Source organism: Macrotis lagotis, chromosome 1 (assembly GCF_037893015.1).
Source record: "Macrotis lagotis isolate mMagLag1 chromosome 1, bilby.v1.9.chrom.fasta, whole genome shotgun sequence".
NCBI classification, from domain to species: Eukaryota; Metazoa; Chordata; class Mammalia; order Peramelemorphia; family Peramelidae; genus Macrotis; species Macrotis lagotis.
This window is the reverse complement of record NC_133658.1, coordinates 733,698,056-733,713,696: the sequence shown is the minus strand read 5'-3', so window position 1 is coordinate 733,713,696 and position 15,641 is coordinate 733,698,056. Positions and strand designations below refer to the sequence as shown.

The window sequence follows — 15,641 nt, the reverse complement described above, 5'->3', positions numbered from 1 at the left end:
CTTTCTGATCAAATTTTCACTTCATTGGAGAATGAAGTTAGAGCTTCTCTTTTAAAAAGGGCAGTATGTAATGACATGTATTTTGTTGTTGTTCAGGTATGTCCAACTCTTCATGAGATTTTCTTGGTAATGATGCTGGAATGATTTTATGATTTCCTTCTCTAGCACTTTTTACAGATGAAGAAACTGAGGCAAATAGTGACTTGTCCAGGGTCACAATTAGTTCTGAGGGCCAATTTGAATTCAGGAAGTGTAGTCTTAACTGACTCCAGGGTCAGCACTCTAGGTATCCCATCTACCCAACTTTCCCACTCAGGATATAAGGTAGGATTCCATGTAGGAAATTTGTTCTTATTAGTTTAAGTTCATTTCTTTTACGAAAAAAGACAACTTCTGATTGTTTACTGGATAAAGTTTTCATTCATTTTTTTATACTTAAAGAAATGTTAACATTTTTCACACAATAGTTCTTTTAAATCCCCTTTTCCCTTCCCAGTTCTGGTATCACTATTCTAATAATGACTTTGATTTTTTTCATTTGGGTCGTGTTTTGCCCACAGGAATTCAACTGAAAAAGGTGCAAGAACAACGGGAACAAGAAGCGAAACGAGAGCCTGTGGGAAATGATGTGGCAACAATCCTCTCCAGACGCATAGCTGTAGAGTACAGTGATTCTGATGATGACTCAGAGTTTGATGATAATGACTGGTCAGACTGAGGTTTTCTTCATTAGCACACCATAGAGGGCAGCTCATTGAAATCGATGACACTGTTGACCAATTAGGAAGGCATTGTGTTGAAAATTTGTAGTAGCCTCAGTACTTATGTGATGATACACCGTAGCTTAGCAACTTTTGTATTAATAATGTGATTATGCTTTCTGCACATCCAAAAATTCTGGGTTTGGTTTTTTTTCATATTTACTGTGTAACACTTAAGTGCCACTAAATATAGCAAATCATGTGCTTCACACAAGAAAATGTGCTATTGTTGTTGCACTATTATGGAGCTAGTCTTTTGTTTCCCTCCTGGCCAGGGAAGGAGTTTTATTTCACATTCATTGTTCAGTATGTCTCTGTTGACTTGAATTCTATTTGTGAAGCTGCCTGATTGTGAGATCATTGCAAAATTTACAGCTTTGTGTCAGTGTGATTGTCTTTAGATCAGTAAGACAATTTATTGCTTTGCTCTTAGTATATGCTTCTGAATTTGGCACAAGTGGTGAAAAATTACCAAGTGAACAGAAACAAAATATCTTAACTTGTTCGTGTGCTTTATTTCTTGGTTTTGGTAGTTTGTGTGTGAACTTGAATGTGTTCTCATTTCCTTTTGCTTACTCTTTGGCTATCCTCAGAACTCACCAGGGACTGTAAAACTGCAAAAAGTCCATCATTAGGAAGGATTTCACAATGATTTTTCCCCTATCCTATGGGCACTCAGTAAATATAATCCAGAATCTGCACAAAGGACTCCAGGTCCTTGATCCTGATAATACTGTGAAAGAGGGGGTATTTCTGCCAGGAGGGGTTGCCAATAGATGTCTGTTGATTTTTGACAATGGTTAATTAACTTTTCAGAGATTGTCTAAGATCATTTGGAAATCTTAAGTTTTCAGTGAATGAACCACAAAAAGACAGCTCTAAGAAGCCAGAGTTTATATAAAGCTTGCCATCAGTATATTCCCACTTTTAATGGTTCTGTCTAGAAGCAGAGAGAAACCACACTTTTAGTATCCTGGAAGCACACAATTACTAATACAATTAGAATTGGGCACATAGAGCTGAAATGTACCTCACTGTTTTCTTGATCATATTCATAGATAGAGAGCATCTCACCAACCTTCGCACCCCAGCACCCCATTTACTTTTCTCTCCTTCTGGCTATTGTTCATATATGTTTAGGTGATCCACAGAGACCAAGATTTCACCTTGGAATATTCCTTAGGAAATTCATACATTAGAGCTTCTGGTTCTTTTTTTTAAATTCTGGGTGAACAATAACCACTTATTTAACCTAAGTCAATTTCCCATGTGCTGATTATAGTTTAATGAGACTACTGGCTCACACTCTGCTCATATTAAAAAAAAGAGTATAACATTTTAAGTTGTAACCAGATATATACATGTTAGTCTATGTATATATATATATATATATATATACATACATACATACTTATGTATTTATAAAATATCTTATACCAGACTAATCCTATATATATTTTGTTGGATCTAGAATTGTGTTTTTAGTAGGATAGGGGATTTTTTTTTTTGCTAAGGAAATTACCTCTATCAATTTAGATCAGTCAACTATTGTGCAATTTGTGGCTTAGAGAGTTATTTGGGGCACTTAGAAGTTAAGTGACTTTCCTGAGGTCCCAGATACAATATGTGTCAGAAATGGGACTTGAGTCCAAGTCTTCCTGACCTAAGGCCATCTTTCAATCTAATATTTCATGCTGCCTCTAAAATACTTAGAACATTTAAAATGAACTTTTGAGTCATATGACTACTACTGATAATTGTAATGAATGGAAGGAGACTTTGAAATTCAGAAACACACACAGTTCACAATAGAATTGAAAACAGGAACATTAATTAATGAATCTGATTCTTTTTCAGTCTAGCGATATTAGCCCTCTGGCCTAAAGTATGCAATATAGGAAAATAACAGTTACTTTGGAGTCATGGGCATAGTCTCATAATTCCATTACATTGGGTTTTGATTAGCACAAACATTCAAACTGAACATTCTGGTGTCTCTCTCCTTTATAAGATTATAATGGACCCTTACACCTGTTCATTTGGGTCTCCTTAACAATACTTAATTAGATGTTAACTCCCTGGCTTTCTATACTTAGAGCTTATTTTAAATAGTGCAGAGTCTTAGTTTTTATTATTTCCTTTCCCAGGTCTCCTGGTTGTTTATTAATGAATTTTAAAATTCTCTTTTTGTTGAAGTCTCTTCAGCTATATTATTTCCTGGAGCATTTTAGGGGTGGGGGTGGGGGTGGGAGAGGGAATCTTTCTTATCTGATTAAAATTATAATCTTTGTACCAGAAGAAATCTTCATAATTCTAGACCTAATATCTGGTGAATCTTCCTTGTTTCCTAAGAACTGTCTGTTCTCAAGAGAAAAAAAAAAAGAGCACATTAAAATACCTCCCCTTCTCCCTTGCCCATTCATGGTTTTTCTCCTCTTTCTATTTATATCTTATCACTAGAAAAAATTAAAATTGTTCCCCCATAATTATCCACATGCTTAATTATTAGTTGTCTACTTATAGTATAAGCCAAAAGTTATTTTCATCCTCCTGGATTTGTTACTATAGTATTTAAAAAAAAGGTTTTTCTCTGATATATGTATGCTGCCTTTAAAAGGATATTGTTAGGTGCTTTAATTCCATAAGCAAGGTTGAGTATTTTCTCCACAAATAAGTTTATTCTAAAATCTCATTCTAGATTGCAATCTCAACTTTATGCTAATACATGAAGAAGGAAGTTTAAAATTTTTTTTTCATTTCTTTTATCCAAATTAAATATAAAAAGAGGGAGGACATGGAGAAGGAGCTCATGAAAAGTAAATTTCATTTCTAATATTTTAACTTTATCACAGTTAATCAATGGTTAGTAACTTAGATCACTGGACAAAAAATTGTTTTTAATCAGTATCTCAAATCATTAACTTTTTATTTGCCCTTAATTACTTAAGTTGTTATAAAGTCATTAACTTGTAGTAATTGTATATTGGATAGTATTAGTTTTAGATAAAAGGGATGAAATTATTTTATAATATAGTGTGAAAAGTCACCACAGATATTTAGTTAAATAAGTCAAGTAGTAAGAAAGTGACTGACTTTGCAGTATCATCCCAAGGCAATTCATGAATAGAAAGGTTTGGCACATATTGTTATTAACATTTTCTAAGAAAAGATCGTGCTAGAAAATTCCATACTTTTTAAGTGAAACATTCTAGTAGTTACTTTTTATTTCAGTGGAATTTATAATACCAGAAACTTTTTTGAGCACCTCACTGATGTGTTGTGAAAGTTTTGTACTTATTTGCATCCATTGTTAATGATAAACTGAAAATAAGTGGTATATTGTAACCCGTTAACGACTAGTGGGATGTAAACCAGAGTAGCCAAGACTTTTTTTCCTTAAAATTGGAGTATTTTGTCATCTCCTTTCAGTATTTTGCCACAATTATTGTAAATTGAATTAAAGTGGTATAAACAGACACTCTTATTAGACCATTTTTATCTGTTTGTATATCTTAATAAAGATTATGTATAAGCAAAAAAATCCAAATAAAATTCCACTTTTGACCCTTTAGGTTTTTGTTTTTTTCATAGTAAAGTTGTATGTTTACAGTGACTAGTAAGGAGAAAAATATAATTCAAATTTTGCTTTATTAGATAATAGGAGATTCCATCATGAATCAATTTGAATATCTTTAAATTATGAGAATATCCAAACAAGGTTCAAAAATCTTCATGGAAGAGCTGGCACATCACAAGGTCCCAAGATTTAGAGTTAGCAAAGATCTTAGAAGGCATCTTGTCCAACTTCACAGAGGATAAGATCCAGGGTCATGGGTAGGAAGCAGCAGAGCCAGGCTATAAAATCCAGAATCTAACTCCCAATCCACTTTTACTCTACTACAATACTTACACTTAGCCTCAAAGAAAGGTGAACAATATTATAGTAGGGGAGGTAGGAGAAGAAAGGAAAGGACATTTTAGGCAAGAGAAGAAGTCTAAGTAAAAGTGCAGAAGACAAAAGTGAACATATCATGTTCACAGAGGGAGTGAGGTAACCAGCCTGCCTAATGCAGAAGAGGACCTGTTTGGGGGCTGAGGGGAAAAAAAGAAAAAAAATCAAGTTAATATAAATTTTATAGAGCCTTTATAAGATTATAGATTATAGAATCCCTAAAAACTGTCGAAAAGAGTTTCAATTAGATCCTGGAGGATATAGGAAAACTAAAAATATTCAAACTCAATACAAACTTATTAAGTATCTACTTTGTGTTGGACAACTCAGGAGAGCAATGGGTAGAGTGTATAATCAGGAAAACTAATCTTCATGAATTCAAATCCAGCCTCAGACACTTAATAGCTGTGCAACTCCAGCAAATTCATTTAACCCCATCTACTTTAGTTTCTTCATCTTTCAAATAAGCTAAAGAAGGGAATAGCAACTCACTCCACTATCTTTGCTAAGAGAACTCCAAATGGGAGCATGAAGAGTTGGACATGATTTAAGTGACTGAACAACAGCAACAACAAAAAATGGCACTGAAGATACTGTGGACAAAACAAACAGAACCAAGAGAACATTGTATATAGTAACAGCAAAATTGTTTTTTCAGAAATTTTGAACAACTAAGTCATTTTTATTATTTACTCAAATTAACTATAAAGGACATATGAAAGGAGTCATATTCTGCATATCTGCATTTAAAGAAAGACTTCATAAATAGTAATATGTATAGAATGGTTTTACACGATTATATATTTGAAAGGAATAGCAAGTTTTACATTTTAGATGTGCAGTTTCATGTACAATTATCTTTTTTCTATTCACTATTATGAAGGACTTGTTCCATTTCTTAAATTCAGAATAAAGTAAATAAAATTTAAAGATAATATTATGGAACCTATCTATGCACAAGACACTTATATAATCTAAAAATGGAAAAAAAGACAGGTACACCAAATACTATCATATAAGCCAAAAGATAAGCACAAAGGTATAAGTCCATAAGAAATTTAAATTAATGCAACAGGTATATGTATATATATCTATATCTATATCTATATCTATATCTATATCTATATCTATATCTATATCTATATCTATATCTATATCTATATCTATATCTATATCTATATCATCTATATCTATATCTATATCTATATCTATATCTATATCTATATCTATATCTAATCTATCTATACCTATACCTATGTCTATATTTATATCTAATATCTATCTCTAATATCTACATCTATATCTATATCTGAAAACTCTGAACTAGGAAAACTAGGTAAGGCTTTCTAGAAGAGATTACATAAAAGTTGGGTCTTGAAGGGAAGTATTTTAGCAGGTAAAGTTGGTAGTAGTACAACCCAGGAAGGAGGGCACAGAGAAATGAAAATAGAAGCTGAGAATAACAGATAATTTTATTGATTCTCTGGGAAATTATGTAGAGATAAGAGAGTAGTATTAAAGAAGGCAACTAGGAAGAGGATTCTGTAATCATTCAAATGACTACACCCTTTCTGCTCAATTCAAATTTGTCTTCATAAATCAATATACACAGATATTGTATATATGTATATGTGTGCACACACAAATACATTGTCAGGTTATATAATGAAAACCTTTTACCCAAATTCTTATCTAAGAATTGTCAGTCTAGAATAGAACAGTCTTTAAAATTGTAAACAGTGAATTTCAAGGATTTCGGGATAATTTTACTTTTCTGATAAAGTCTGTTCTATAATCTATCTATTGGTTAATTAGTCTGAGTCAATAAACATTTATTAAGTGCTTGCCATGTGACAGGCACTATATTAAGAACTAGGAATACCAACCCTCAAAGTGACTACAATTTAATGGATGACACACACAAAAGGAAACTGAGAAGTGTGGGAAGTTCACTCAACCTGGAGCATGATAAAGTTCTGAAACCAGAATGGGAAATGATGTGAGGAAATGGACTCTGAATTGATTTAATTATGCAGAAGGATGAGTTTCTGGAGGTGAGAAAATTTGTATGTGTGAAGTTTGGGGAGAAGGGAGGAAGGTAATGATGAGGAGACTTCCCTGGGTGCCATTGTTAAATGGAGAAGAATCAGAAAGGAGATCCTATGTATCCACCTCCAAAGGTTAGTCCCAGGATTTTGTTGTTCAGTTGTTTTCAATTGTGTTTGACTCTTCATGACCTTATTTGGGATTTTCTTGGCAGAAGTGGTATAGTGATTTGACATTTCCTTCCCCAGTTCATTTTACAGACAAGGAACTGAAGCAAACAAGGTTAAGTGATTTTGCCCAGGGTAATATAGTTAGTAAATATCTGAGGCTGGATTTGAACTCAGGTCTTCCTGACTCCAGGTCCAGGGCTCTATCTGCTGCTGTACCACCTGTCTGCCCTCATGGGTCTTATCAGGTTGACAAAAAGAACTTGCAAAGAATTCAAGGCACACACACACACACACACACACACACACACACACACACACTCTACTATTAAAACCTGAACTGGGGGGACAGCTAGGTGGCTCAGTGGATAGAGCACTGGCCCTGAAGCCAGGAGTAGCTGAGTTCAAATCCGGCCTCAGACACTTAATAATTATGTAACCATGTGGTCTTGGGCAAGCCACTTAACCTCATTGCCTTACCAAAAAAAAAACAACAACAAAAAACACCAAAACAAACAAAAAACCCTGAACTAGAATAGCTGCAAAGCTCTTCCAGTTCCTTTAGTACAACAATGTTGGTCATGGTCATCAGGAAATGCTGGTGGTAGGCAGTTCTGTTTCCAAGACAATATTGAGAACTGAGGTCAGCCTTTTTTTTTTTTACAATGACATTAGGAAGTCCAGAGACCTTCGGATAAGCAAACTACTTTATTCTGCAACTTCTAAAGGAACAAATATGATTTAGAATGAGAAGGTGGATACAAATCTTGACTCTGTGACTCTAGGCAAGTGGGTTAAGTTCCCTGGGCCTCCTTTTCCACATGTATAGCTTGTGGAGATTGAATGACATAATCTCCATGTTCCCTTCTGACTTTAAATCCCATTAACCTGGGTTTAAATGCTAACCTAACTCCTTATCTGTGCATCTTTATATGTATTCTGTTTGAAAGAATGACCAATCTCTCATGGATTTTTCTAACTAGAGATATGTGCCTGAGAATGAAGAGGAAGTTAACAGGAGAACTGAGACTAGCTGACCTTCATGCTATGGCTCTGATGACTTTCCCATGCATGATGTTCTAAAAACAAGCAATCCTAACCTGACTATTTATTAAAAGTTCAGAGCTTGTCTGGTTATTGCAATGTTGAAATGTATCCAAAGATTTTGAAAACCTATTTGACAGTGTGGGGTAGCCTGTAGACTGAACTCGATGAATAATTAGATTATGAAGAAATTTGTCTGCAAAGTACACCTCTTCACAGAGCTGTCACCTGGCCATCTGTTTGCAAAAAATACAATAGATATCTGTGTCAAACATTTGCATATATGATATATCTAAAAAACCTTATCTGTCTTCACCTACTGCATTTATGACTGGGTAATTAGCTTCAAATACATCATCATGATTAGTGAGAGTTGGTGAATTGCTGAATAAATTACCATGGTGGGGGGGGGGGAAGAAAAGGAAATTCTGATTTGGAGAGTAATTTAAAAAAAACATACTAGGTGGTACTTGCCATGTAAGTGACATCTAAAAAACATTTCATACTCTAAGCAATGATTTGACTTTTCTATCCTAAAAAGTAATTTAAATAGAATTCAAATAAATTAGAATTTTATAGCCCCAGACTTCCTGAAAATCTAAGTATAGCTTGACATTTAGTCTTAGAAGATGCTTCCTTCTGTGTGATGCTCACTTGAAATGTACTTTCTGTATTTTGAAATCAGGACTTTAAGATTTTTAGCTTTAAGTTCTTGGATCAACACTCAAGTCATTTCAAATATTTCAAAGATTTAATAATGAATCTGATTTTTTTCAGGTATATGAGTTTCAACAGGCTAGATTTAGGGATGTGATATAAGAAACAGCATATGATTGAAATAATTTAAGTAGGAGATCAGTTATTTAAAATCCAACTATTCATTTTTGTCTCTACCCTCAGTTACCTAAAGTGGAAACAAATAAGAATGGGTAGAAGCTATGACTGGCAGATGTTTAGAAGGCATCTGGGTGAAATCATATCACGATGACTTACTGTTTTCCTCTGGCATAAAGCCAGAATAATAATAAAAGAAAAATAATAAATGCTCTGATTGACACGGAATCACTAAACATCTACTCAATCTTCCATGACCTCCCACAAGTTGGCATTTACCTTGCCAGAGTGAGTGCCCATTGAATAAATCTTATAGACTATTCTTTCTCACTTAAAGAATCATCTCATGACTTTAGAAATTTAGAAAATGAGAAATTTAATTTAGAATTAGAAATTAGAAAAAATACACTATTCTTGAGTTCAAATCTTATCTCAAACACTTGCTAGCTGTGTGATCCTGGGCAAGTCACTTCATACTATTTGACTCAGTTTCCTCATCTGTAAAATTAGTTGAAGAAGGAAATGGCAGACCATTCCAGTGTCTTTGCCAAAACAAAAACAAAAAACCCAGATGGAGTCACAATAACAAATTTAATTGAAATGACAACATCAACAAACACCAGGCCACGTAAGTACACAGGAAATGAATACAGAAATGACCACATTTATCCCAAGAATGCTCTACTTTCATTCATATGGCATGGTTATGAAAGAAGTAAGAAGTTTTAAAAAACACTGTATTTGAGAATCAAAAGACTTTGCCCAATGTCACATGATACAACTAGTTAATAGAAAAGATGAGAATAGAACCAGAAACTTTAATTACTTTGTCCAATGCTCTTTTCGTTTTGGTGTCCCCACTTTAATTGTTATTCTCTGAAATATCTGACACATTTCTCCTATGTGGATGTGATGGGTAATAAAGTAAACATGGGATACTCCTTACTGTTTCTCTCTCTTTAAAAGTTAAATCTATCCTCCTATTTATAGTTATACTATTAAAAAACCATTCAGATGTATTATTTCTCTAATTCTTGACCTTTCCATTTAGTTACCTGTAGTATGATTTCCAACCCCAACATTGCTCTCTCTCCAAAATTACTCTCCCAGCTATAGTTCCTACATTTTGTGCAACAGATTATTCAGAGTTTGAATGTTCAGTTAAGAAATTAATTTAGGGGTGGCTAGGTGGCATAGTGGATAAAGCACCGGCCTTGGAGTCAGGAGTACCTGGGTTCAAATCTGGTCTCAGACACTTAATAATTACCTAGCTGTGTGGCCTTGGGCAAGCCACTTAACCCCATTTGCCTTGCAAAAACCTAAAAAAAATAAAATAAAATAAAAAAAGAAAAAGAAATTAATTTAGCAAAAATACACTGAGTGAGTTTTGGATAAAACTGTCCACAAGGAGATTAAAAAGAATCCACAAGAAGGGTCCATGGGAAGTCTCTGTGGCTATTGGGTTTTATGTACTCCTTGATCAAAGAATCCAGAGCGGTCAGTTCACGTAGGGGTAAAGTTAATGCAAATTATTCTATACTAGTAGATGCCCCTACTGTCCTGGCTCACAATAACCTTTTCTGACAGGGTAGAGATAGAAGTGAGGGTAAACTAAGCTTGCCCGAAGTCTACTAGCATCTTGAATTGCAATAATTACTAAGGATCTCTTAATTTCAACTAGTAATGAAGGTCTCTTCTCATTTCCTTGACCTTCTTCATTCAACTTTTGACACAGGTGATCATTCATTACTTCATACTATCTTCTCCCTGATTTTTGTGACGCTGTTTTCTTTTGATTCTTTATCTGACTCCTCCTCCTTTGGCTCTTGATTGTGGTATCCCTTAAAGCTTTGTTCTTGACCTCCTTCTTTTTCTATGCTCCCTCAGTGATCTCATCAGGTCCCATGGATCTGGTTATGATTTCTTTGTCCATTGATCCTTATCTCACTCCCAAGTTACAGTTCTGTATTACCAACTTTCTTCTGAACAACTTCCCCAGGATGTTCCACTAACATTTCAAGCTAAATAAATTCCCAAATGGAATTAATTATCTTCTTTCCTAAACCTGTCCTTCCTCTTATTTCTAATCAGGGGACCACTATGACAGTATCCTGGTTACTTCTCATAAGCAATCTTGGTAAGTCAACCTTACAAGTCAGAGGACCTGATTTCAAATTCTGCCTCTTATATCTAATAATCTATATTACCTTGATCAAGTAGAACTCCCTGGGCTTAAGTTTCCTCAAGTATAAACAATTGAGAGGAGTTGTACTAGATGAAATCTGAAGTCGCCCCAGGACTAGATCTATGACCTAGTCATCCTTAACTTTCCACTCTCATTTACTGTCTGTATCTAATCAGTTGCCAAATGTTAGCAACTTCTCTCACATCTATATTCTCTAATTCTCTTAAGGTGAATTATAAAGATCCTAAATCAGGCCCTCATTACCTCTTGGTCAGTCTATTGAAGTAGTCTTGATTCTCCATTTTCTCCATTTCATTTTTCATATTATTCTGCTGTCAAAAAAAATCCTCCAAAGGCAATGCTGTGGTGGAGTTGTGCCTGACTCTTCATGACTCCATGTAGCATAGCTTGCCAATATTGTTCATGGCACTTTCTTGGCACCATAGCTTGGTGGTTTGCATTTCCCTTCTCCAGTGTATTAAAGCAAACAGAGGTCAAGCAACTTGCCCAGGTTGTTTCCTGAGCATGCCAGTAAGTGTCTGAGTTCAAATTTGAACCCAATTCTTCCTGACTCCAGATCCAGTGTTATATCCATTGAGCCACCTGTACCTCCAAAAGCATGGGTTTATGTTAATTTCTTGTCCAGGGATCTTCAGTGGCTCCCTTTTGACTCCTGGACAAAATGCCAACTCTTCAGTTTAGCTTTATTTAAAGCCCTGAACAATCTCTAAACTCCTTTTCCTGACTGATTTGTTCCTGCTTCCCTTAGTGTTGAGAGAAATTATATATAATAACCAATGATTGGTTTTCTAAAGTCCTTATTTCAAAGGTTCATTCTTTGAGGATTGAACCAACTTTTCAATCATGGTCAGATGTTACTCAACCTTACCAGGAATCTTAATTCAAGCAAGGTTGGATAGAGGCCTGCTTATAGAGATAGTTTTTTTTTTTTTTTTTTTGTCCAAGAGTGACATCAACGTCACTGGAGTGAGTCACTTCTCTTTGAAATATTCATTCTTTTATCAACTGTTAGCCAATCAGAACTGATTGCCACCCTTTGGACAATTGCCACCCAAGAAGACATGAGCCATAGCGCACTGCCAAGATTGTCTTTGGTATTTGAAAGTGCCACTAACCTCTTTTTTAAAATTTTGTTTGGTTTTTGCAAAGCAATGGAGTTAAGTGACTTGCCCAAGGTCACATAGCTAAGTAAGAATTTAAGTGAGGTCCAATTTGGGCTCAGATCCTCCTGACTCCAGGGCCAATACTCTATTTACTGTGCCACCTAGCTGTCCCCTCTAACCTGTTTTATTAATAAAATGGTAAGCACTATTAATAAAATGATTAATTACCAAGAAATTATACCTCTTAAACTTTTTACATATCACAATGTAGTCTTCATTTCTGTCAAACTGGAATATTGCTCCTTGAACCTGACACTCAGTCTCCACCTTTCATGTTTTTGTATAGCTCTCCCACCATATTCAAAGTGCACTATTTCATTGCTTTTGTCTCTCAGAATCCTTAGATTTCCTTAAAGTTAAAGAGATCCTCTACTGGATCTCAGCTTCCTCATCTATGAAAAGAATGGGTTTGACTAGATGATCCACTGCCCCTTTTAGTTCTAACTTTGATACCAGATTTAGAATTAGTCCTATTTTTCTTCTCAAATTACAATAGAATGGAAGCTCCCTGAGAACAAAACTTTTCCATCTATCCTTTATGACTCCAGTGTCTTCAGAATATATAATATAGACTAAATTTTCACTGTTGATTTAAACCTTAAATCATCCCCCCTAGAATTCCTTTCCTGAATTCTTTCATTTTTCCACATTTTACCCCATCTTCTCTGATACCCTGCCTTTTCTTTGCCTTGGCTCTCTATCCAGCTTTCTGCTTCTTTGTATTGTTAAATCCTTCCTCGGTCCATTGAAAGGTATCAGGGAACCTGAGCAATGGTAGAAATACTGCTATTTCTCCCTACTACATGCAGCTTAGAAAATGGCATCTAAAAATATTTTTATTTGGTTCCAGAATTCTAAACAATTTCTAAAACGCTTTCAGTCTATGATCTCTCTCACATTTAGTGTATTAAGAGAATAGAAAATAAAATGCTCACTTTTTATAAAGCCTAAATCTGAAGAGTTAGAGAAAAAAATTCAAATTTTTCTTTGGAAACTTGTAAATGTGATCCCCTTTGTGGGGGCAGCTTAGAGCTGGTCATTCCAGGGAAATGCTTACAAGAAGCTCACTTGAATTCATATAATAATTACATGGGTGAGAATGTAGAATAAAATAAAAACATTGTGTCTTTTCCTTATCCCACCTCTCCTAGGTCAGTCTTCTATTAATGAAATAGGTTTTTTTTTCTCAATTTTTTTTTTCTGAAAGAGCAGATCTGAGAGTCTGACTTAAGGCTTAGTGTGTTCTCAGAATCTCCCTGAAGATTGACAGAAAGCACAGTTTCTATTTTCCACATGGAGGCACAGGGAGGTTAAAGACGTGCTCAGGATAAGCCAGTGAGACTTTCTGAGCCAGGCTGAGAGCTGAGACCCTGTTGATCCCCCAGCCAGATGCTCCATGAGTCCATAGTCAATCTTCTCTTAAGGAGGGCGGGAGTCACTGGTTATTCTTGCAGGTCCTTGGGAAAAAGAGATTTTGAAAGTAGGTTAGCATAAATGTCTTTTTTGTAATAGGGAGAGTGAGATCTATAGAGTATTCCTCATTCAAAGCTCTTTGTAAATGTTAACTACAGTACAGTGAATAGGCCCCCCTGCAATTTCAGCAGGTGCAGTGATTGCCACTGTAGCTTTCAGGGACATGAAAATGTCTGAAAATTACCCAAACCTCAGAAGCCACCATTACATTCTTTTGGGTTGTGACTTTCCTATCATATCTACTGTTATTGCTGATCTCTCTCTTTCTCCTTTGCACTTCCACCACCACCTGCTTCAACTATTATAATAACTCTCTTAACCAGTCTTCCTGACTCCTTTCTGTCTTTCATAAGACTGCCAAAACAATCTTTAGGTACTACAATAATGAGGATAATAATAATGATGATGATAATAATAACTAAATTCATATAGCACTAACTTGGTGCTAGGCAGTGATGATGATGGTGATGATGATGATGATGATGTTTGTCTTTCATTCTTGAAGGTCATGACCTTAGGGAGGTGATGCCATGACAAGCACATGAATTGAATTTGGGTGAGGTAGTGCTGTGCTGTCACCACTCTGACTTTTCCTCCAGAGCCATATGGATCCAGGAGCCAAATATGAATCTGGACAACTGGAGATGGTCCTGGATGTGAGACAACCTGTGTTAAGTGACTTGCCCAAAGTCACACAGCTAGTCAAGTGTCTGAGGCTGGATGTGTACTCAGTTCCTCCTAACTCCAGTTCTCTTTCCACTGCTCCATCTCATAAGCTAAGTGTGATACAAGTACTGTCTCAATTGATCCTCATGACAACCCAGGAAGATAGGTGTTATTTTTTTTTAGGTTTTTGCAAGGCAATGGGGTTAAGTGGCTTGCCCAAGGCCACATGGCTAGGTAATTATTAAGTGTCTGAGACCAGATTTGAACCCAGGTACTCCTGACTCCAGGGCCGATGCTTTATCCACTGCACCACCTAGCTGCCCGATAGGTGTTATTCTGATCCCCATTTTATGGCTAGGGAAACTGAGCAGGAGTCAAGTAACTTTCTCAAGGTCCTAGAGTTAGGAAGCATCTAAGGTTAGATTTGAAGTCAGGTTTTATAGACTCTAGGGGAAGAGGAGCCACCTAACCCTGTTAGGTTATGATTATAAGAGGCATCCTGGCACTATTCAAAGACCATTGTGCTAAAAATCAGAGGAATAGGATTTTGGTTCAGTTCCAGGCTCTGCTACCTTCTGCTTGTATGACCATGGTCAAATCCCTTCCAATAAAAGTCGTTCTCAATCACCCTGAATTCTAGTGCCTTCTTTCTGTTGATTTATCCCCTATATATCTTGTTTTTACATAGTTCTTACATGAGTTTCTTGAAAGCCTGGACTGTCTACTGCCTTTCTTTGCTTTTTGAATGACATAATATTTGTAAAGCATTTACCAGAGTGCTTTACAAGTAGGCACTCAATATAAAAATGCTTATTCCCTCTCCTTCAGCCTCCCTTTCTATTCTCAGCTCAGCATAGTAGATAGGTACATAGTAAATAGATGATTAATAAATGGTTTTTGACTGCCTGATGTAACTTCAATGAGCCTCCAGTCCTAGATCTCTGATGCTGCGACTATTCCCCTGCCCCCTTCATACTCCAAATCACCATCTACAGCATACATTTGTCCTTTAGGCAGAAGCTGAAAACTTCCTCTACTGACTTCACAGAGCTTATAAATTGAGAAGTGCTATCTAAGTGAGAATTATTCTTCTTGTGACCAAGTCTCTACTGGCCTTAGGACAGCTGTATACTCACTAGGTTCTGCTTTATGGAGGCTATAGGCCCCATGGCATGGGCTGAATTAGAGTATGTCTGTGATTGCCCAAGTTGGAGTTTCACAGATTGAAATCTAACCTCTGGACTGGCTGATTCTTGTTCTCTGAACCTTTCTTCTAGGAGTAGATGTGGGTTTGTGTAAATAGAAGCACCCTGGACAAAGCTCAGGAAT

At 35.8% G+C, this 15,641-nt stretch overlaps 1 protein-coding gene across 2 annotated transcripts in view; it reads left to right on the top strand.

The window, feature by feature from the left end:
* Positions 1-2,282, top strand: part of WASF3 (WASP family member 3) — a 194,511-nt gene extending 192,229 nt beyond the window's left edge. For both annotated transcript variants that reach the window (XM_074216172.1, XM_074216171.1), the window contains exon 10: positions 561-2,282. In XM_074216172.1, coding sequence (XP_074072273.1) covers positions 561-718 — 158 coding nt within the window. In that variant the 3' untranslated portion in view covers positions 719-2,282. The remainder of the gene's footprint in view (positions 1-560) is intronic.
* Positions 2,283-15,641: the final 13,359 nt, after the last annotated feature.